At 40.7% G+C, this 21,889-nt stretch overlaps 1 protein-coding gene and 1 long non-coding RNA gene across 6 annotated transcripts in view; one reads left to right on the forward strand and one right to left on the reverse strand.

Moving 5' to 3' along the window:
- Positions 1-1,054: 1,054 nt before the first annotated feature.
- On the forward strand, positions 1,055-18,456 carry CDC7 (cell division cycle 7). 4 transcript variants are annotated; one of them, XM_057429139.1, is made up of 13 exons: positions 1,111-1,172; positions 2,735-2,823; positions 3,717-3,822; positions 6,391-6,477; positions 8,341-8,476; positions 9,082-9,175; positions 9,258-9,400; positions 10,340-10,589; positions 11,152-11,247; positions 12,081-12,259; positions 13,492-13,574; positions 16,400-16,549; positions 17,288-18,456. In XM_057429139.1, exons 3-13 carry the CDS (start codon positions 3,729-3,731, stop codon positions 17,653-17,655), a joined length of 1,680 nt encoding a protein of 559 aa, XP_057285122.1. In that variant the 5' UTR covers positions 1,111-1,172; positions 2,735-2,823; positions 3,717-3,728; the 3' UTR covers positions 17,656-18,456. The 4 variants fall into 4 exon arrangements, with proteins under 4 accessions (XP_057285121.1, XP_057285123.1, XP_057285122.1 ...); XM_057429141.1 differs by having other exon boundaries at positions 6,394-6,477; XM_057429138.1 differs by lacking the exon at positions 2,735-2,823 and having other exon boundaries at positions 1,055-1,172.
- LOC130609812 (uncharacterized) overlaps positions 11,104-21,889 on the reverse strand; it is a 41,111-nt gene continuing 30,325 nt past the window's right edge. For both annotated transcript variants that reach the window (XR_008974880.1, XR_008974879.1), the window contains exon 3: positions 11,104-11,186. This is a non-coding gene — a long non-coding RNA (uncharacterized LOC130609812). The remainder of the gene's footprint in view (positions 11,187-21,889) is intronic.

The following is a 21,889-nucleotide window of genomic DNA, read 5'->3' on the forward strand; positions in this document are numbered from 1 at the left end:
AATCCACCACAGCAGCTCATAGCTCTGTCCTGCACCATCCTTCTAAGCTGTGTAATGGGAAACAACACAGGTTAGCAAAAGTGATGGAACTTGTTTCTAACATCTTTGTTAACCTGAGCACAGTTATTGTAAGGAAATAGCCAGGCTCCAGCATTGCCTTGGGAACTCTGGCAACCCCTGCTTGTTGTTACTTACCAAGGGGTGCAGTTAGATACCTCTACATGAAGCATGCATTAAACGAGAGCATTATATTCTAGTGAACAAGAGCTCTATTCATTATCAAATGCCAGAGAGCGAGTCTCTAGTAAGAGCAGTGTTATTTTATCTTAGATTTAAAAGAAACAATAACCAAAATCGGATAAAGACAGAAAGTGCTAAATTCTTTTATTTACAACCATGCAACTTCATCAGCTTCAGTAAAATCCAACAACTACTTTGAACAACAGCAAACCATTATTCCAACAGTCACTTTTCCTACTCGTGCTCGTTGTTAGTCAGTGGCTATAGCACAAGTCAAAATAAGATACTTCTTGTTGTATTCTGCGCCTTCGTGTCTCACGGACCATCGACCATTTCATAGCATAATTTATGGCAGAGCTAACGCGACCGAGCTCTTGTCCAGGGACTGCAATCACTACACAACGATCCCATGCAGAAAAGCAAGCACTCCGAGGGCTGGGTGCTGCTGTTCAGAGCACGAGTATCCCGAGCAGCTATTCCCGCACAGCTCCAGTTAACGGTGCCACCGGCCGCGTCCTCCCACCGGGACGCTGAGGGTCCCCTGCCGCCGGTTGCGGCGACCGCGACACCGCGGTCTACAGCGGGCCCGAGGGACCCGCTGAGGCCCCACCGCACGGCGCTCGGTACGATGCCAGGCAGCCAGGCATGGCTGTGGGGGATGTATCCCCCAACCCGGCCTCTCCCCCGCCGCACCGGCGGATGCGGTACCAGGGCTGGGGCTCCAGCCCGAGCACGTCGCCCGCCGCACCTCTTTGGGCGGGCCTCTCCGAGCTTTCCAGCCAATAGCAGCGCGCGTTCCTGCGATCGGCGCTCCCATTGGCCGAGGCCGCGGTTTCCGCCGAGGCCCGGGATTGGTGGCGGAGGGGCGGTCGGCAAAAGGCGGCAGCAGGCAAAAACCCCGGCGCGCGCCGCGACAGCAGCCCGCGCTCCGCGTGAGTCCCGGCGCGAGAGCCCACACCCGCACCGTGGGTTGCGCCATGGCGGCCCCGCCGCGGCTGTCGGGGGGGTGATGGGGCATGGGGGATGGGGGACGGGGAATGGGGGATGGGAGATGGGAGAAGGGATCCGACCCGGCCCGCCCCGACCCGCGCAGCGCGGCCTGCTCGGCTGTGGGGAAGGCCCCGTTTCCCCCTTTCGGGCCCGGCCATCCCTGCCGTGCCGGTCGGAGCCCCACGCCCGCTGGGGAGCCCCCGTAGATTCCCCTCTCCCTCACTCCCGCCCCTCCTGACCCCGTTATAACCGCTCGCGCTCCAGACCGCCTTTTGGTGCGCCCCCTCAGAGTGCAGCTCGGAGAACGAGGGTTTCGCTGCCAAGGCTGCCCTGTTGAGCCAGCTGCGGTGACGGGCTCCACATGTTCCCCTTCCGCCTGGCGGTAGTGGCATCGTTGTGGCAAACCGAAGTTTTGGTGTGCGGCTTCTGCCGCTTGTCTTGTAGTAAACGGTTTTACTGTGCATGTGTACAAAACATCAGCTCATTGCAAGGCTTTAACCCAGCCACAGCGTTTGCTTTTTGTGGCTGCGCCATCCCTGGCAGTGTTCAAGGCCAGGTTGGACGGGGCTTGAAGCAACCTGCTCTAGTGGAAGGTGTCCTTGCCCGTGGTAAGGGGGCTGGAACTGGGTGAGCTTTAAGGTCCTTTCCAACACAGACCACTCTAGGATTCAACAAAGTAGAGATATCAACTTTTATTTTGGTCACACTGAAATTTCTCCCAGGGGTGTCCGTGTGGAGTTCCCACTTAAAGGAGCTCTGCATTTTAGTAGCAGCATTGCTTTAGCCAAGGATTCAGCAGCAGGATCGCCAGTTTCTGTGTACAAGGTTCAGGTACCTGACTCAGAAACCGCTGAAGCCGTGTGGGCTGTTTGAGTCTGTCACTATCTGTTGTGTGTGGGGTTTATGGTTTATTTCATTGGAGATGTGATTTAACTGCAGGAAGGTTCTTTGAGCTGAAACTTTGGATCATTTTGTCTTAATTTTTTATGTCTAATGATGTCATTTAAGTGTTTTTTTAATATAAAACTAAATGCCTGACTGAATCAGATTTCATGTTCCATTTTATACCTGTTAAGTCCAAATCCAAATCAGTAAACCATTTTTTAATGTATGCTCATAGTCAAGGTATTCAGTTCTGCATTTTGTAGCTTGTGTGTTTACCATAAATTAATGGAAATGATACATGGGGTTTTGAGCCCCCTTCACCCTCTCATGGCCAGCAAGCCCTGAGTGTGTTCCCATGGCAGTTTGCTGGCAGAAGCGTTTACGTGCTTTTCCCCAACAAGATGCTTGCAGCCAGCTTTGAACTGGAAGAGCTGGGGCTGGCATGGGGCCGAATAGAGCAAGGAGGCTGTGAGGATGTCTGTGTTAATTTGCTCTCCTTATTCTGCTAATGAGGCCATGCTACTTCATGGTTGGAACAGGCTTATCTGCCTACTCAGCAGTAGCAGAGGGAGCGTCTACCCGTGAGAGACCAAAAATCCTTCTAATCTCATTCCTTTAGTTTCCAAGTCCCACTCTCCAGCAAAGCTCCTTCAAAAGAAGAGGCTGTTCCCTGTCCCTATTCTGTTGCACGAGGATGACAGACTAAAGGTAGCTCAAATTCTTCGGGGATAAAATACATTTCTAGCTCCATAGCTCAAACAGATGAATCCTTTGATTTGAAGTTTTTCAGGATATGTTTCCCCCTTGTGGAAAAGTTCAGCCAGAACTTGGAAGGTTTGGTGAAGTGGCAAGCAAGGAAGGTCTTTGGATGGAACCAAGGCTGGGCAGCTGTGAGAGGTGGTGCTTCCAGGCATACCGATCACCCGTTATCCTGCCCTGAGGCTCTCTGCCTTTCTTTTCTTAATGAAATAGGATTATCAATGGTTTCTGATTGTACAGTATGAGTACACTTTACTAATTTACAGTTTTATTACAGTGTTTCCAAGATTTGGAAAGAAGCAGTTCAAAATAAGCATATTCTATGATTTCTTGTTAGTGGGGAGAATGACACCTAATTATGCCCCTTTGTTAATCTTACCTAGAAGAGGAAAATCTCTCATGTTGAGAAGATAATTTTTTCTCTTACAGTTCTTTCAGGATGTCTGGCTTTGTATGTTGCGGAACGCAGTGCAGCTATTTCTGTGTGCCTCAGTTCTTTGCCTTTCAAAGCAACCTTCAGGGAAAAGATAATGCTTTTATGTGAATGAGGAAACACACAAGAGATGAAAGAGGATCACTTGTGCCTAAGCTTATTCTGCAGTCTTCCCTCCCTTCCCCCTTTTTTACCTCTTACTAGAGATGCGTGGATTTACTGGTTTGTCTCTGGGATGATAGGTGACGCTCTGTTGTTTTAGGTAGCACAGAAGAACTCCTCTGACTCATTAAATCTCATGTGGGGAACTGAGTGTGGGGCCAGAAAGTGTCTTACCTGATCTGCTGCTGTGCTGGCTTCCCAGGGTGTCCCAACGTGGTCCTCACAGTCTTGGGTTTTTTCACTTCAGGTTTGTTGTGTGATGGAGGCAGTGTTGAGGTCTCACTGTGATGAACAGCACCCTCATCAGGCTGAAGACTTCCATGGAAAGCGCGAGGAGAACGGCAGGCTCTCAGGTATGTGCTAAAGCAGGGATTGCTAACACTACGTTTTGTTGCTGACATGCTTCTTCATCGCTTCAGGAAGTTTCAGCATCGATTGTAAGCGTCTCTATATGTGACCCTGTTGTATAAAGCAGTAATGAAATGAAAACATTTGAGGTGGTTCTTGATTTTAAGTTTATTCCTGCATATTTTGTATGTTACAGAACATCATCATCAACAATTTGTCACAATTTGCTCACCCTTTATTTTCATTTATTACAAAATGTTCTAAGAAAATAGCGGAACTCAAAAAAGACAGCCCTTGAGAATAAAATTGTATATATAATGACTGTTGATTTTCCTAGAAATAGGTAGTCCTGTCATTCCCTGCCACACCCATGTCTGGAATTACAGAGTGATGCTGAATAACATTTAACTGTCTCACTTCTGGTAAATGCTTTTCATTCCTGGAAGTAAAGGAAATTACTTTAAAATCTTCTCACAGGAAATGTTGGATAGGATTTATTCTTACACTCTGATGGAATAATGACTATATGTTCTCTATACCCAGCTGGGGATTCAGGCCCTGGAAGAGAATAGGTGATGAGTATACTGAGAGCCTGTTAGAACTGTGTTGCTATTAAACAACCTCTGTCCTGTAGCTGCTGACCTTCTGGGATGAAGATTGTGTAGGATGTTTCAGAATTCAGCAGCAGGATTATCTTCCTGAGGGGAAAGGCCTATGTCTTTGAGCGTTGCAATAACATTTCAATGTGAAGTTCTTTATAGTTCTGGTACATGGTTTCATCTTTTGATGTCTTTGAGTATTTGTGAGGAAAATGGAGCATAGTGCAAATCTCGGCCTTTCCTCTTCCTTTCTGAAGGTTTCAGAAAGCTTTTGTGTGTGTCTCATACTTGGCAAGTAGCACATGAGCATTTGTGTAAAAAATGGAAATTACTGCACAAACTACCTGGATATACCACTTTTTAAATGACAAAACTTTCTAGTGACAAAGTGACAAGAATTACGGCAATACTGGATACATTTCTTAATAAGAGTTCTGAGCACATGGGCAATCTGAATACCGTCAAGTCAAAAAATGTTATGTAGTAACTTCCTGAATTTTCAGTGTTACTTTCAATAGAATTTTTTACAATGTTGACAGGAAAATGAAGCGATTCCTCTCTGTAAAACTGAGGAATACCCAGAATAACTGTCCAGCCTGACCTTAGCCTTTTCCTGCAGGGATTATTGGATGCAGGGCCCTGTACGTCTTGTACTAACAGTCAAATCTGGTCATTCTTATCCTAGGATAGCTTTGCAGTTTTAGGTATGATTCCTGGCATAACTGATTATCCTTTTACTTGTATTTGTTGATCAAAAGCATCTTAAATGACTGTTGGAGGTTCTAGTGTGTAGTATAGAGGTTTGTTTTTTTCTTCCATTCCTGAAATAGCTCCCCTGAAATGACTTAAAACAACCTGGAGAAGCAGAGGGAACACCTTAGAGGAAAACAATAAGTAACTGGATATAGCAAGAGAGGCAGCGGGCTCCAGTTCTCAGAAGTATTTTTAGTATGTTGGTTTTTATAAATTGTTGAAACAAGAAAAGTCACAGTCAGAAGTTACCTGTAGCTTGAATTACCAACTGATTTCTTGTGCTTTTACCAAGAAGAAAGGGTTCTTTAGATATCCTTCAGCTTTTGTTGCTGTATGAAGTGAGCTAACACAGGAGGTTGTGGTTTCATGCTAACCCATACTTTGTTTCTAGCATATCAGTGATATTTTAAAAATTCCCATTGCGGATGGTTTTCTGACCTGGTGCAACAGCACATTTTAATGGATACAATACAATTTATGTATTTATGTTAAACTTCATTTATTTTTGGGGGGGGGGTGAAAAAATCTGTACACTTTTTTTTCCTTCCATTTGACGGACTTTCCAAATACCAGTTTGTGCTTAGTTCTGTATAATCAAACATTCCCTACCGTTGCTTTACAGAAATGAGTCACAGCCTCTTCCTACCTGATAGATTCAAAAGAAGTGAGTTGTTATGCAGGGGATAGAGAACACTTAAAGTACAAGCATTTGTAAACTGAATGGAAAACTATCTCATTTTTTGCACTACTGTAGTACAACGTCCTTGTCCTGCCATCTAGTGATCGCAACACGAAGTGCAGCAGCTTCAATGCAGAGCAAACATGGGGTTTGCTCTTTTAAATAACAGTGTGAAGGACTGCATTCTTGAGCTTAAAAAAAGGATTTTCCTGCATTTTGGATTTTCATCCGATGGATGTGCTCCAGTGCTCACAGAAGCAGCTGTTGTAGTTTTGTCTATTAATGTACTTGACATTGCAAATCTCATGAAAACATTTATCAGTGAGCTGTAATGTAATGTTTGACTAACCAGGAGCCTTTTGCCCTGCCAGGAACTACAGATAATGGCAATGCCAGCAGGGACAGATATCTGTCTCTGCTGGTTTTTCCTCTGTGTATGTAAATTCACTGTCCTATGAACTCAAGTTATGATTTGTGATCTCAAATGGAAATAGAATATTGAATCAAGCAATAAAATTCATATTTCCCCATTCTTTCCAAAGCAGGAATCAAAAAAGATATTGAAAAGCTTTACGAAGCAGTGCCACAGCTTGTGAATGTGTTTAAAATCAAGGAGAAAATTGGAGAAGGTAAACGTTTTATTTTAGCTACCTTAAACTTAGATTTATTTTGGTATTTCTAACTTTAAAAGTATAAATCTAGGATGCCAGTATATGCAATTTAAACATTTACTTAAATTTACTTGATTTACTTCTTAGTTCTGTATATATGTTGCTGCCGGTATATATATGTTACATAGGGATATTTGCAAGGTATTTTCTTGACAATCTGGGGTATTAAAGCCTTTCAAAAAAACAGCATTCCAGTTTTGACAACTACAAAGTTTGAGGTAGACTTGAGTAAATGCCTTAGCGCTCCATTCTTTATGTCTTTTACATGAGGAATCTGTTCATATGCAGCTGAGTTTTGACATATTTAACTACTGTTCCCTAAGGTGGCCTTGTTTCTCCCAAAACCCTGTAGGCAGAAGTGGAGGAGACTGAAAGATTATAGCTGCTTTATTTAAACCACCAAAAACTTACTTTCTCTTTTAAAGACGTGGTATCAAATTTTAGGATGATTGTGTACACCTTGCCTTCAACAGACACTACTGCAGATACCTTCAATTAATGTTAGGCAGGACTGTAAGTAGATGCTTAGGGATTTCAGCACTTTTTGGAACTTCACCCACTTGATCTCTGAAATGCTTTATGACACTCCACAGTTTAAACAAAGATGTTGATGAGAAGCTGGATTGTTCTATGGCTGTTTCATGATGGAATACCTGTGATGGCAGGCTGCAGGGCTAAAAGTTCTTGTCTCAAATCCTCTCAAAAAAAACCCTCCCAAACCCAGCTCCGTTCACGGCAGCAATAACAATTTCAAGACCAAAACAGTCTCAAAAGGAATTCCGCCTGTCATGAAAAAAGACAGTATAATTAAAGTAAGTCTCTGGTTAAGGACTCTTGCTTTTGTACTCTTAAGTACTCTTGCTTTTGCTCTTGGGAGCAAACAGTGCTTTTAAGAAGTACCATTTGCAGTTTGCAGCATTATGGGAAAACAATTTAGGATTCCACTCTGGAGTCACTTTCATTTTAGCAGTTCTCACCACCAAAAATAATGTCTTAGGTCAACTTGGTAACCCTTGTTGCTATAATCAGTGTTACTGAATGTAGCGGACTCCAGGGGTTTTGTCACAGCAAGAAGCATTTAGAGGTTTTGCTTGCATTTTTGCATGTATGCATGCACTTACAGAATGTTGAACTGGCATGATGCAAACGCAGTACTTAATCAGCGTGATTTGTAGTGTTTATTCATGTGGAAGAATGCTTCAACTTGTGTATTCAGGTATCTCAGATCATTAGGATAAATTAACTTTCCAAGAGGTATGTTAGGATATACTTAAAAGGAAATGGGTGAGTCTGAATACTTCCTTTCTCAAGTGAGTCTGTCACATTCTGTCTATGCAGCAATGCTCTGGGCAAACAAATAGTAAAGTTATACATCATGTGAGAAGTCTTACTTTATAGGTAACAGAATTAAGAAAAATATAGCAATTTTAGAGGTGCTTTGAATAGTAAAGGCAGTGCTTTCCAGCTAGCATTATATAGCCCACTTACATTGTAAGGAGAGAAGTTAGATGTCAGATGAAAGTAAGCTACCCAAACAAGAACGCAAATCAAAGATAGGAAATTTACATTCAAAGAGCTCTGTGTCTCAGGCAAGTTAGACAGTGTTACATTTGCATTTTTACTGACATAAAAAACTTGTATACAAGATCACTGAATTCAGGAGTAGAAAAAAGGAGCTGCATTTTTCTCTTCTCGAGTTGGCTTTTGATGTAGCGTCAAATACACAGCAGCAGGATTGTGAACAGTTAGATCACTTCTGTAGAAATCTGAATTGACCTAATTAAAAATGCTGAAGACAGTGTTCTTCTCCTTTCCCTACAGGTACTTTTAGTTCTGTTTACTTGGCCACAGCACAACTACAAACAGGACATGAGGAAAAAATGGCTCTGAAACACTTGATTCCAACCAGCCACCCTCTGCGAATTGCTGCTGAACTTCAATGCCTCACAGTAGCAGGGTACATAAACAAAGAAACAGTGGTTGTTTCAGCTGCTGAACATTGTCTCACTGTTCTTTAAGTTTTGGCATTTCACTTGCTTTTTTTTTTTTTTTTTATAAGCACAGAAATGTATATTCCTTTTATCAAGAGCAAATAAGAAATGGAATGTCTTACCTGTAATGGATGCCCTTTTTTGCTAGTCTCAGTTTGCAGATGTGTTTTCCATCTGAGAAGTTCTATGAGATATCTCTGATAACAAAAATTCCAGGTCTGAAATGCTTGGAAAAAAAAATGTCTTCATCAGAAAATGTGGTTTCAGGTATAAATAACTGTTACCAGAGTGTGCTGAATGACACCTTCTTAAAGGAGTTGATATCATAAAGGTTAGGCCCTATGTTTAATTACAGCTGTAACTACAAACCATGGCCCCAGAAATAATCTTTGGAGCCTTTACTGCAAATTGCAAACGGAACATAGCAATGAGTGGCACCAGGATGTCAACTGACTGTTGTCAAATATATAAACTAGATCATAAAAGAAAGCCTGGATGAAGTTTTTAAGAAATAAATGGAAATAAAGATCTAGCTTCTGGTCTTTATTCAGTGGCATTACTTATCTTCTAGGGGACAAGATAATGTTATGGGAGTTAAATACTGCTTTAGGAAGAATGATCATGTGGTTATTGTTATGCCATACCTGGAACATGAATCCTTCCTGGTGAGTCCCAGACTTCTTACGTGTACTAAAACCTTTTAATTGAAAACAGTTGCATAATTACAGTATCCGTATAATCTTTCAGGACATTTTGAATTCTCTTTCCTTTGAAGAAGTGAGGGAATACATGTTTAATCTGTTCAAAGCGCTGAGGCGCATTCACCACTTTGGGATTGTTCACCGTGATGTCAAGCCCAGTAACTTCCTCTACAACAGGCAGCTAAAGCAGTAAGTCTGTCCAGATGCCCATGTTGTGATCTCAGGTGGGGATGTGTGCCTTGGCAGAACACAGTCAATTAAGCTTTTGGGGCTTTTTTCCCTTCCAGCTGCATAAAATGTGCTTAAGTAATAAAGCGAAAAAGTACTCATTTGTAAACCTTTTCTTTCTGTGTTTAGGGATTCAAGGTAATGATTCTATAATTCTATGTAGTAAAAGTTTGTAAGGGAGGTTTGATTATACTTTGCCAAACCGTAAGCTTAAAAAGTGGAGAAGTACCGATTGTTTATTTATTCAATCTGTCAAAATGAATTTGTAGTGGTGTTTTCCTCTTCCAGCATTTATTTGAGCCTTAATCTCTACTTCAGGTGTGGAGGCCATGGAATTAAGTTTGAGACCCAGAGACAGGGGTTTTGTCTCTGTACTGCTTGTAGCAGAAAATAATTCTTTTAAAGACAGATCTGAAGTGTGAGCGAATGTGGTCTTACCTGTTTGAAGACTGAAGTTAATTCCAGTAGTACTGGGTGAAGTCTGACAAAACTCTCAGCATTTTTAGCCTTGTCTCCGTCATTCCTGCATTTGTCCTCTGACCATGGGAGTCCTGCAGGGGTCAAGTCACTTGACTTGGCTGCAGGCTTGGAGCTGTAGAATTAGAAGAATCCCATAAAGGAGCTGCTGGAATATTTTTTTAACACCACTGGAGAAAGTGGAGCAGATTTTGAGGCAAAAAAACAGTGAAATAAAATGGGTATAGGGTGAAAACATTGAGGGGATAGCTAAGAAAGGGCAAGAGAAAGAGGAGGAAAATAAGGCTCTGATGCTGGCCGCAGTATAGATAAGCAATATATTGAGTAAAGCTTGAAAGAAAGATAGTAACCAAGTAATGAATAGTAAATTGAACTTACTGATGGGTACTTTGTGGTTTCTGATAGTAAGTTTGTGTCTTTCAGGTATGCCTTGGTTGATTTTGGCTTGGCACAAGGAACCCCTGATACAAAAATTGAACTTCTCAAAACTGCCCACTGTGAAGATCAGCAGGGAAGTTGTTCGCAAAATAATCCCACCATAGCCTTGGGAAATGGGGTTTCTGTCAGTGTCACAGCACCTACACAGATAGCTCAACAGTCAGCCTCAAAAGCAGCTGATAAAAGGTCCAGCTCCCTATCAAAAATACATATTAAACAAGGAAGAGGAGGAAAGGTTCTCAGACTTTTTCATTAATATTGTTGTATGCTTAATGTATTGCTTCATCCATCAGGGGGAGGTGTAATACTAGAATAAAAGCTGTACGTGCGTGTCTTGTAGGTCCTAATGTGATGCACAGAGCTACAGCTTTCACATCAAAGTGACTGGTTTTGCTGGCATCATTCATTACCTGTTAGATATACAGTGCCAAAGGCTGTGTAAAAAACCCTAGCATGGGTTTCTATTTAGACAGCCTTAACTTTTCAGTGATGTGCTTTGGAATTCCTCTCCAAGCCAGTAATTATTCATCTGTGCTTGGTTTCTAAATTGCATAACAAATACAGCACAGATGACATTCAGATTGTCTTGGGGCGCTTCTGAGGTGTGATTGGTTTTGTAAGCATGTTTGCTGTTCTGTCTAGACCATGTTTTCCTCATTCCCAGTAAACTGATGTCTGAAAATGACTTACCATGCCGCTGTTCTTGTTTTATGTCACTTCACGCTTTGTTTTTCTGAACTGTCGCTGTGCAGCTGTGTTAGGTAGGATCCTCACTGTCCTTTCTGTTGGTATTGCAGGAGGATTCTGTGCACCATTCTGTCCAGCGCTCTGTCTTTGGAGAGAGGAATTTCAATGTCTATAGTTCCACATACCAAGAGAACTCGAGTACAAAAGTAAGAAGTATGACTTACCAGTAAGAGCAATCTGTTACATATCTGAAAAATTACAGAACTGGTTGTTCTGTAAGATTAGATACTCCAGGATGCTGTGAAACTACAAGTTTTGGAGCAGATTATTAAGTTTGTCCTTGGTGAAAGGCTTGAATAATTTTTCCTGTCTGTTTCAGCCCCCTTTGAAATTCTTCAAGAGCTAGTTATGTCGCTGTCCCCCGAACTGATCTTGTGTGTGGAATCAGTCTTTTCTGCTACACGTGTACCTGTACAACTAAGATACACTTATCTTGTCAGACTTTTTTCTTTTATTTTGCAGTTGAAGCTGGAGATAAAACTTGTAGTAAATATTTTTCTGCACTTTTTCTTGTTAGTATTTAATATGACAGGGGGGAAACCCAATTAAATTAGAAGGTTTGGCCAACAGTGATCATCTTATTCTAAATTAGAGGTACTGCCTGTGTATTGCTGTGGCATTTCATGTACTTTGTTATTTTATTCTTATGTTGAGGCAAAAGAATTTGTGAAGCACTATATTAACCTGAGAGATACCTGTGTTGTAGCTTCAGAATATCTAATGTATATTGTTTTTCGGTAAACACTGGAAAATGTTTTCTGAAGGGAAATGGGAGGAAACCAGGATACGTAGAAAGCTCCAGTGTCTGTTTTATAGATGTTGTGATATTATTGAAAAGGTTTGCTGTTTTCTGTTCTAAAATTGCAGCTTCTTGCTCCTGAGCATCTCTTCAGTCTTAGTATTTTAGGAACTGGCCTATTTGTATGTAAAAGGGAAGTTTCTTAAATATGTCACCTTCTCTGAAATATCTACATTGCAGCTCATAAAACAATCCAAGATGATAGATGTTTCATCTAGGAAGTTAGTAACAAAGAAGAAGATTATTTCTACCAAAGCAGTGAGCAATGGGGCAGCCAGGAAAGCTGCCAGTGCCTGTCCCTCAAACCTGACCTGTGACTGTTACGCAACAGACAGAGTTTGCAGTGTTTGCCTTTCAAGGTAATTTGCTTTGATAACGTTGTAAAATTGCCTGTGTGCTGTCAAGCAGGGTCAGAAACGTGGATTTCTGGACAGCTGATTAAGTAGGTAAAAAAACGCATTTGATCTGTGCAACCCTTAAAACGCTGAGCATTCTCTTTTTAAACAAGAAACATTCATGGAGTTCATGGACTAATTGGTTCACTGTCTGCAGCAAGAAGGATTCACTGCTAATGATTTTGTTGTATTTAATTATCCACCTTCATGCGTTGTAGAAAATTGCTTGAATTAATTACAACACTTAAAGCAGACAATACATCAATCTGTCATTAGTAGTTACCTGTTTAACAGGCCTGAATCAGCCAATGGTTTGGATTGTGGAAATCATGGAACTTAAAAGGGAAATCTGACTGTTTGTATTTGTTCATTTAAAAATAATGCTTTTTTTATAATTTTTAATAATAGGTTAGAGAATCTTAGTAACTCAGCTCAACTACATCCCTCTGCAGTTAGCTTTGGTTAGGATCTGCTACTGCCTTTTATCTACACATTAAGGCACACAGATTAAGGCAGAGAATTCTGCTTACTAGGCATAGCCATGAAATTGTGGGGTCCCCTCTTCCCAGACTGTCAAAATACGGTGTTATCAACTTCAAACTTGAGGAATTTGCCCAACTCAGAAGTGGCCATAGAAGGAGGTCATACAAGAAAGCTCTGGAAAGTATTTTGGGTTTTTTTAAATAACGACAATCTCACACCTTTTAGGTAATCTAATGAAAAGTGATCTCTTGTCAGCATTCAGAAATAGTGAACATTAGTTTGCTGTGGACTAATACAAAGTCCTGAGGCGAGACCAGCCTCATTCAAGAACCTAGTGCATATTTTTGCCTTTGGTTAATCAGTCTCAACTATAAGGTTTCCTATGGAAAGAAGCCTTTAGCAAAAACAGTGCCGCTGTTGAATGAAACTAAAAAAGGTCATTGTGAGTGAAGTACGCAATAAGTATTTCTGTGGCATTACCTTATGGTAGATAATAACTATAAAAATAATACAATAATAGAATAAGGCTTATAATTATCTTATACAACATAATTTTATACTAGGTAATTATAAGACACTTCAAACTCCTATACAACTGGGGTAAGACTGGGTTAGGCTGTTTGCATATCTTACACGAGTAATATTTAGCATTACTATAGTTAGAGCTATTTATCAACTTTTATATTCTGAACGTATTTATCTCTTATTAAAAGGTGTCAGCAAGTTGCTCCCAGGGCAGGAACACCAGGATTCAGAGCACCAGAAGTATTAACAAAGTGCCCCACTCAGACCACAGGTAATGCACCACAGACTGAAGCCAGTGCCATTTTCACCTTTTGATCGTTGTTACTTACGCATATTATGTTGTCTTTTTTATGGGAGGATTTTTGTTTACCTGTGAGATTCATTTTATCATCCCTTCTAACACTCATGAAGCATTTCCTGATTTTACTTAAAAGTATTATTCAGAGTAAGAACAAGTTAGGAATGTTTTTCCTGTGTTTGAAACCTGAATGTGTCGTTACTCACTTTAGGGGCAGTGCTGTGTGCAGGAGTTGAACACAGTGCATTTTAAAAGAAAACTAAGCTGTAATTTTTCTCAAGTTTCTTGGCTTACAGGCTTGTTTATTCAAATAAAATCATGAATAAATCTGAGGGAGAGTTCGTAACTTTAGACTTCTCTAGTCAGATTGTCACATGTAGTTTGCTGTCATAGCAGGCAGTTAATGGTATAATTACAAATGTGTTTTAGAAATCGTTGCTCAATACTTTTTATCAGATTTTTTCCTTTTTGCTGTTGCTTTAAATAGCTGGTCTGTGAAGGACAGCTTCTTTCCTTACTGCATTTTTAATTTCTCAGGGTTAAAAACTATCAAGTGAAGTTTCAATAGTCTGGGAAAATACCAGTGCAGAGCAGAGGGACGCTTTAATGCATTAACTGATACAAGTAGGATGGGAGAGATTATGCCTACCTGGAGAATGGAGGACAAAGAAAAGCAAAGTTACTTGTTAAACATTTGGTGTATGACAGGAGCTTTCACTCCTGGGGAATAAATACAAACATTGTAAAAAATTTGATTTAAAATAAAATTAGCTACTTTTTTGCTGAATATCTTTTGACAAAATTGTCAATTTGCAGTACTTAAAATGTGTTAAGTCTCTTCTGAGTGTGCATACAACGTCTTTGATCAGCTTATCCCCAAATAGCATAATGTTGTTTGAAACAACATCTGTGCTGGGGGCATGACTGGGGTTTCGAGAGGCACGGCAGGCTGTTTGGAGTCTGTATGCCTGTGCTGTAACAGCCAGCTTTATGGGCCAGAAGACATCCAGAAATCCAGGACAAGTTTAGACGATCTCTGAGCCTGTCTAGACAGAATTTAGGCAGAAAGAAGACATACCTAGGAAATCTTGGACGCATGCTGGTGCTAAATACGCTTTCAGACCACTTTCTATTCTCTAACGGAGAGCAGGATTACAAAGAATATGGATAAATCTGGAAAGCCTTGGGTGTGGCACAAACAGCCCTGAAAGTACTGACTCACTGGTCCCAAGCTCTTGTATGTCAACAAAGGCCTTCATTAAAGCTGCGTAGACTAATACTAATATTTATGAGATGATGTTGTATTTGAACTAACAAGTCTTGTCCACTTCCATCTGGGGCTCCTGCAGTCACCTCCTTGTATTTTTGCCAGTCTTACTACTAGTTTTGGTCTCTGTGCTGAGACCAAGTTACCAGATGGATCCAGCTGACTCTATCCAGAGCTACTTTAGTGCGTCTGATCCAGGCTTACAGTGCAGGGAATACAACCTAAACCCCAAAACTGACGTTATACGGCACCAGTGACACTTTAACTCGGCTTTTCCCTCTGTTCCCCCTTCCTCAGTCTGCCCACTGGTTGTCACTAGACCAAAGCATAGAGTCATGACTTTGATGTCATTGCACAGGATCTTGCAGTGTGCTCATGATCCCAGCTCTACCAGAACTGTAGGGCCAGGATTTACCAGCCATTCAGATATATAATGGCTATTAATTTCAGCATGAGTAATTAAGCTTCTTTAAAGATCCTGACCTACCACACAGTTGGGGTGATGTACACCACCTCAGACAGAGAGTATGGTCTTTTCAACAGTGATACAGTAATAGTATAATGTGTTTTTTTTTTTACAGGAACTAAGAAGATACAACTTTTTTCCACCGTAAATTATGCCAAATTATTAACTTGGGGGTTATTTTTTCCTTGAAAGACTTAGAATCTGATTTTGCAACCGAAGTCAGCCTAATACTCTTTTTTTCCCCCTAAGTCTTGTGCTAATAGTATTTCTAACTAAAGCATTCAAATTAGTTACTGCCTATTTTACTAGTTAGAGGAGAATAACTATGACTTTATTTCTCAATTGTTATTTTTTTCTCTTCAGAGTTTGAGAACCTTTCAAACTCTCTCCTGCACTTTCCTTGCCATCTCACAAACCGTGCACCTCAGTGAGCCAAAAACTTATGGCAGACAGGTATTCTCATAACTTTCAGTATTAAAGTTTCCATCATGCTTTGGCGTCCATCCCCAGAGCACTCTCTGTACTCTTCATAACACAATGAAAGTGATGAATAACTTCTACTATTACAGTTCTTAAACTGGCTATCTTGTCAAATGATTTCATATTCAAGAGGAACAAAGTTCATAGCAAGATAAATTTCTCTAGTACTGCCTAACTGTGGCAGTCTCAGCACCAGAAAAAGTCAGATTTGCATTCATTTGTGGGTTAATTTTTATTTATGATCCTTGGATAAGGTTTTCTTCATATCAAAATTAGTCATTTTTTTGCCCCCTCTCATCACCATGGGTAAAACAACCTCAAACATTGCTTTGGCACATTATGAATTTAGCAAGTTAATGGAATTACTCACATGAATTCTATGGAAAATCTCAAACAGTCCCTTTGCATCTTCAATAGCTATTTCCATTGCTGAAGTGTTATCTGTGTGACCAAAGTTAGCACTTCAGAACAGAACCTTCTCCTGACAGAAGCTCTTCAGGTCATAGTATATTCTACAGAAACTTATGATTTTGTTTGTGATCAAACCCTGTGTTTAGTTATCACTAAGTTTGCTTTCTATTCCAGCTATTGACATGTGGTCTGCAGGAATTGTATTCCTTTCTCTGCTCAGTGGACGGTATCCGTTTTACAAAGCAAGTGATGATTTAACTGCTTTGGCACAAATCATGACAGTTCGTGGATCCAGAGAAACCATTCAGGCTGCTAAAACTTTTGGTATGCAAACCTTAATTAATGGGGAAGAGGGGAAAATGTGTGCTTGGTCCACAGTTTCATGCAGTGACTTACAATCTATGAGGTTTTTAATATATATATAAATACATTTATAGGTTTGCAAGTCATCTTGGGGGTAAATCATGCTTTTTGCATGTAAAATACTGAAAGCAGTGGTCTATATGTACAGAGTTTTAAGAAAGCTTTGTATTTTTCTATATTTTATAGTTCCCATACAGGGCACTTCTTGCCATAGGTTTCCCAACCTTTCTACTACTTTTCACTAAGCCAAGGCCACTCAAGGTGAAACATGCCAACTAAATGTTTTCTGCTGGCATTTAGTTAGAATTCTTGAGGGAAACATTTCTATTCCTGCAAAATTTGCCCTGGAGGCTTATGTCAATATGACTTAATATTCAGATGATGTAAACCGTGCTTCCTGCCCACCTCCCCTCCCCAAAGGGCTAGGAAAAGAAAACACAAAACCAAATCCCAACAGATGGCCTGTTAAAAAACAACCCCAAACAACAAAACCCCCACCAAACACACGAAGAACCGAAATAACCATTCCCCTAATTGTTTGCAGGCCAAATGCTGCAGCACTTGCTACCTGGCAGTGTAACACAGCATGTAATTTTATTCTCCAGAGGTGTAAGACATGAAGTTTCTCTGAAACAAACTTAGAATTCTGTTACAGTTGCATAGAAGATATAACATTGCTTCCTGTAATTTTATTTCTAGGCAAATCAGTTCTGTGTACTCAAGTTGTCCCAGCACAAAACTTAAGAACCCTCTGTGAGAAGCTGAGAGGAACACATAGCAGCTGTATGAGATCCCAGGATGAAGTGCCCGGCAAAGCTGGAAATGACTCAGCTTTGCCAGACAAATTGTGTGCTCCTGCGCCACTTGGAAAGCAAATTCAACAGTTAAAGAGTTTTCCGGAAGGTGATGGTGCTTTAGAAATGAAGGCAACAGTCATGAAAGGATGGGATCAGGTTCCTGATGAAGCATATGACCTACTTGACAAGCTACTAGACTTAAACCCTGCAACAAGAATAACTGCAAAAGAGGCTTTGCTGCATCCTTTTTTTAAAGACGTGAAACTCTGAGAAGATCCTATGGTCTGTTCTTCCTTTTGCGCATTTTATGTGGAAATGGGATACTGAGATAGTTTTGCCTCGTTGCTCTCAACATTTACACTCTGTGAAATGCCATCACACTGTGCACACAACTACTGAAGTTGCCTTGTACAGTTGGACTGCAAATGTCAGTTTAATACTTGCAGATGTAAAAATGACATAAACATCACTAACGGTCTTATCCTAAGACACTTGTGAGGGGTTATTGCTATGCTTACCTGTTCTCTGAGAAAGTTAACTTTGATCAAAAACTACAAAGAAAAAGGATTTCACAAGCTCTGTGCTTAATTCTCAAGATATTCCCTTAAAATTTACAAACTTGCCTTAAGGTACAACTGAAATATGGAAGTGCTTGAGAGACTTTTTGCCGTACTTGCATCTCTGCCTCGTTCCCCATTAGTACATGGGGGACTGACAGTGGAACAAAGTGTGTTCATTTTGACCGTTTTCAGAGAGCAGGGTTTCTTTGAGAGTGTTGCTGGAGGAAAGGCCAGGTGATGGGGGTTGTATCATCAAAAGGAAAGCATAACTGTTTTAAAAGTGCATTTTTTGTTCCTGTCTGGGCTTTCCTATGCAGGCAATAGTAATAAATGCAGTTAGTAATTTTGCATAGCCCATGTTTCCTCAGTGCCATGGGTAACTGTCAATATTCAACAGCTCCTGCCTTCAGAATGTCTCATGTGATGTACATAGGTTTGATTTCTGTTATGGAAACTGATTTTTTAAAAATAATATCTTTTAAATAAAGGATTTGTTTTTACAACTTCAGAAGATTGTCTCGAGATGTTCTATAAAAGTCAGGTAGGGTCTTCCTGTGGGATGGCGCTGTTCAGGAAGAATCGTGCACGTTTGTTTCCTGCATAAATTCCTCAGTGATAGAAACGCTTTTCAGATAGCTCTAGTGTATTCAACTGTTAAAGTGGAAGTATCTTAATTATCAAGGAAGTCTTACCACAGAGTTAGGAGCTATTTTCTGGTCCTAAAAAGAAAAACCAACCAATAACCCCATACTTTCAATGTGCAAAGTAAGTTACATTATGCTCAGCAAAAGTTACTCTAATCCCCTTGATAATTCTGGAGGCTGAAACTTTATACAGTGTTTTTCCATGTGCCTTTCTTGAAATGCTAATGGAGTTGGTATAAGAGGTTACAAACCGTTGCTTTGATAACTCCTACATAAGTCCTATCATATGAGCTGGTGGTTCTGATAGTGCAAAGGTCCTGACCAGGGCTGGGGCTCCAGAGACATTTCAGTCTATTCAGACCCTACAACACACACAAAGTGGGGGTAACCTTGCTGTGTTCCTGGCATCAGCTGTTGGAGAAAAATCCTTGCACATGTCAGAATATTGGTTGCAGAAACTCTTGAAGCCCACAAGCCCCAGGTCTTGGTCATTTTTGCTGTTTATGTAATTTAAACACAGCACGTCACTGAGAAATTATTTGTCTAAAAGAACTGTGGCCAAATTTGGCAAGCAATGCTGTCTTGCCAGTGTCTCCAGATGTATTGTTTCCTCCTACGTTCACTCACGCTGTCTATGTTCTAATGAGAGCACTAGCTGACAAGAAGCAAAAATATGTTAACTATCTATTGTTGAGCTTTCTAAAGGGCTTCAGCTCTTCAAGCTTCCCTGCCAGGCACAGCACTGAGCAGCTCCTTGCAGCCGGCACTGCAAACGTTACCATTGCAGCAGTTTAACAGCCAAACAGGGAAAAATCATTGCTGATGGTGTGTTTATCAAAACTTTAGGGGTAAACAGAATTCTGTAAGGAACAATTCTAAGCTTTATATGTTCCATAATGTGCTAGAAGAATACATTGTTATTCCTGCTTCCATATACCTATTAAATAGGCTAAATAATAAATAGGTTAAAATCCAGAGAGGTTTGGTTTTTTTTTTCTAGGAGAAGGATAAAGTGAATAGAATAATTTGTTTGAACAAGCATATGATTATGAAGTACTTAGTGTAGCACTCTACAAAAGAATGAAAGCCAGAAATAAAATGCAATAGACTCTCAATGGAGAGAGAGAATTAAGGAAACATTAGAGGTGAGCAGTGGTTGTCACTGAGTTTCTGCTGCTCTCCCCTATGGTTCTACAAATCCCTCAAAGCCATAGGGAAGAGCCAAGTACCATATTCCTTTAAAGTTTAATTACACTATTTGAGATGTTTATAAACTGGATGTGAATCTCCTACCATGAGAGCTGCATTTAGAAGAAACTGCATAGAAATGCCATTGCTGCAACACATGTTCAGTGGTGGTGAGGCAGCTGCTGGGTTACTGTTAGGTGCTGGCCATCATGCTACAATAGCGATATTAATCAATTAGAAAGCAAAAATGGCAGCAAAAAGCAGCACAGACTTGGAAAGATGAAGAGAAACTGATACCTAAAATCCTGAGAACAGAATGCTGGGAGCAAATCTAAATCCATCTGTGTATCTACCGGAGAGAACACTAGATTAGTCTCGGTGCTAAGCCAGACCAGGTTAGGAAATAGTGGCATGCATTAAGTTTATGGTATTTTTCCTAATTGTAAATGAAAACTAGCAAACGGGAGGGCATCCTATTAAAGAGTGCTCGAGGAAATGCGTGCAAGACAATAAAGTTTTTCTGGCTAATACTGATAATAGTGAATAAATTAAACAAAATTCTATTGAGTTTGTAGTCAGATCACTTTTGAGATTGTACCCAAGTGTTTATTTAAAGCAAAGTACTATGTGGATGAAACAAAAATAAATGGGGAGTCATTATTCCGTCTGGAAATAATCAGTATGCTCCTTATTTCATGTATTTGCCACAGGCAGAGTTTAGATACTCTGCTCTCCAGAAAGTAAAAGCAATATGCAGCTGAGACTTCCTGTGCAGGTGCAAAAGGCTCCCCTTTATCCTCAAGTAGCCTCTTGAGGCTACCAGGTGTGATGGGATCCTAAAGTGTTTCCATAACTGCCCAATATCCAGCCAAGTTCCTATGGTCAGGAGCTATGTTGGACCTTAAGGTAGAATACGAAGGAGATTTTCATTGCAAAGCGCCTTTGGCGTGGGTAATCTAGCAATTGGTGCAGTGTGGTTTTTCAGAAATAAAACACACATCGAACTCACAGTGGACTCTCTAATCTGTTCTGGCTACAGTCCAACAGCTCATTTTGGATATAACTGCCAAGCAAGAAAATATTCCCTTTATGAAGATGTGTTATTTTCTTAGCATCTCTGACCATTACCTTCTACCAGGCTGCAAAATACACAGAAAAAGACAAAATCTTTAGCGCTCGCCTCAACTATTTGTTGGTGATGAAGAGGTATGTTCTTCTGAACTAGGTAACACATGGAAAAGAAAGCGTTCGCATTTAGCACACACCTGAAATTTTCCTGCCTTCTGAAGGCAGAGCACACAAGAGAAGCAAAATAACCCAAGCCAGTTTTCTCCCACTTGTTCAGTTTATCACCACATTTCAAAGCTGCTTCAGCTACGGGGGAAAATTACCAACTATTGAGTGTGCCTCATAGAACAACAGTGTTTGAAAGGAAATTAATACTTAATGGCTTAATGAATTCCTTTTCTATAATGGAACAATAGATCTCAGTTGTTAGGCTTATAGCAAGGACAGTTCCCCAAGGCATTACTCAAGCAGTGTTCTTACTGCAGCAGACTTGTAAATGGGGCTTAATTTCTTTGGGTTTGTATGTTTGGGGTTTTCTTAAAACACACAGTGAGTTTTTCTACTAATGTAGCCACAGAACGTTCGCTTCAAATTCCTCGTCCCTTTTCCAGAGAGCAGAACATGTACCAGGTCAGTGGCAGTACATACGTTGTTCATACTCCTCTCTGCTGCTGCGTTCCTGCCTGACCAGCTCAAGGGGTAGTAAATATTTAAATTGGCAGCCTGCGCACAGTGGGTGGAAATTGGATAGTCCCTTTGATCGTATGCTTCTGAAGGCCAGTCTATAGAGCCCTGCTACCCTGGGAACAAAAGTATTCTGGTACCACTGAGGTGAGGGTCCAGTAAACTGGGTATTTTGCAACAGGAAGGCACAGCGTAACCCAGATAACAGAGGGGATTTAAATGGGCCTGTTGTATACTTAATTCTGCCTCTCCATGACTCAGCCCTTTTCACTTTCATGTCCTTTGACTCTGCAGGAATTTTATCCCTATACAATGCTTTAGTGTATCATGTTAAAAACTAACCACTACTAACATTCCTGA

This window comes from Pezoporus wallicus, unplaced genomic scaffold (assembly GCF_028554395.1).
Source record: "Pezoporus wallicus isolate ANWC-B61680 ecotype Strahan unplaced genomic scaffold, APGP_CSIRO_Pwel_v1 contig_593, whole genome shotgun sequence".
Classification (NCBI taxonomy): domain Eukaryota; kingdom Metazoa; phylum Chordata; class Aves; order Psittaciformes; family Psittacidae; genus Pezoporus; species Pezoporus wallicus.

What these genes read in the sequence shown, in the direction of transcription:
- CDC7 (XM_057429138.1), top strand. Translation starts at nt 3,729, where the DNA reads ATGGAGGCAGTGTTGAGGTCTCACTGTGATGAACAGCACCCTCATCAG. An exon ending in GTGCCCCACTCAGACCACAG is followed by an intron (nt 13,575 to 16,399) that starts GTAATGCACCAC and finishes TTTCTATTCCAG; the next exon opens with CTATTGACATGTGGTCTGCA. An exon ending in TCAGGCTGCTAAAACTTTTG is followed by an intron (nt 16,550 to 17,287) that starts GTATGCAAACCT and finishes TTTTATTTCTAG; the next exon opens with GCAAATCAGTTCTGTGTACT.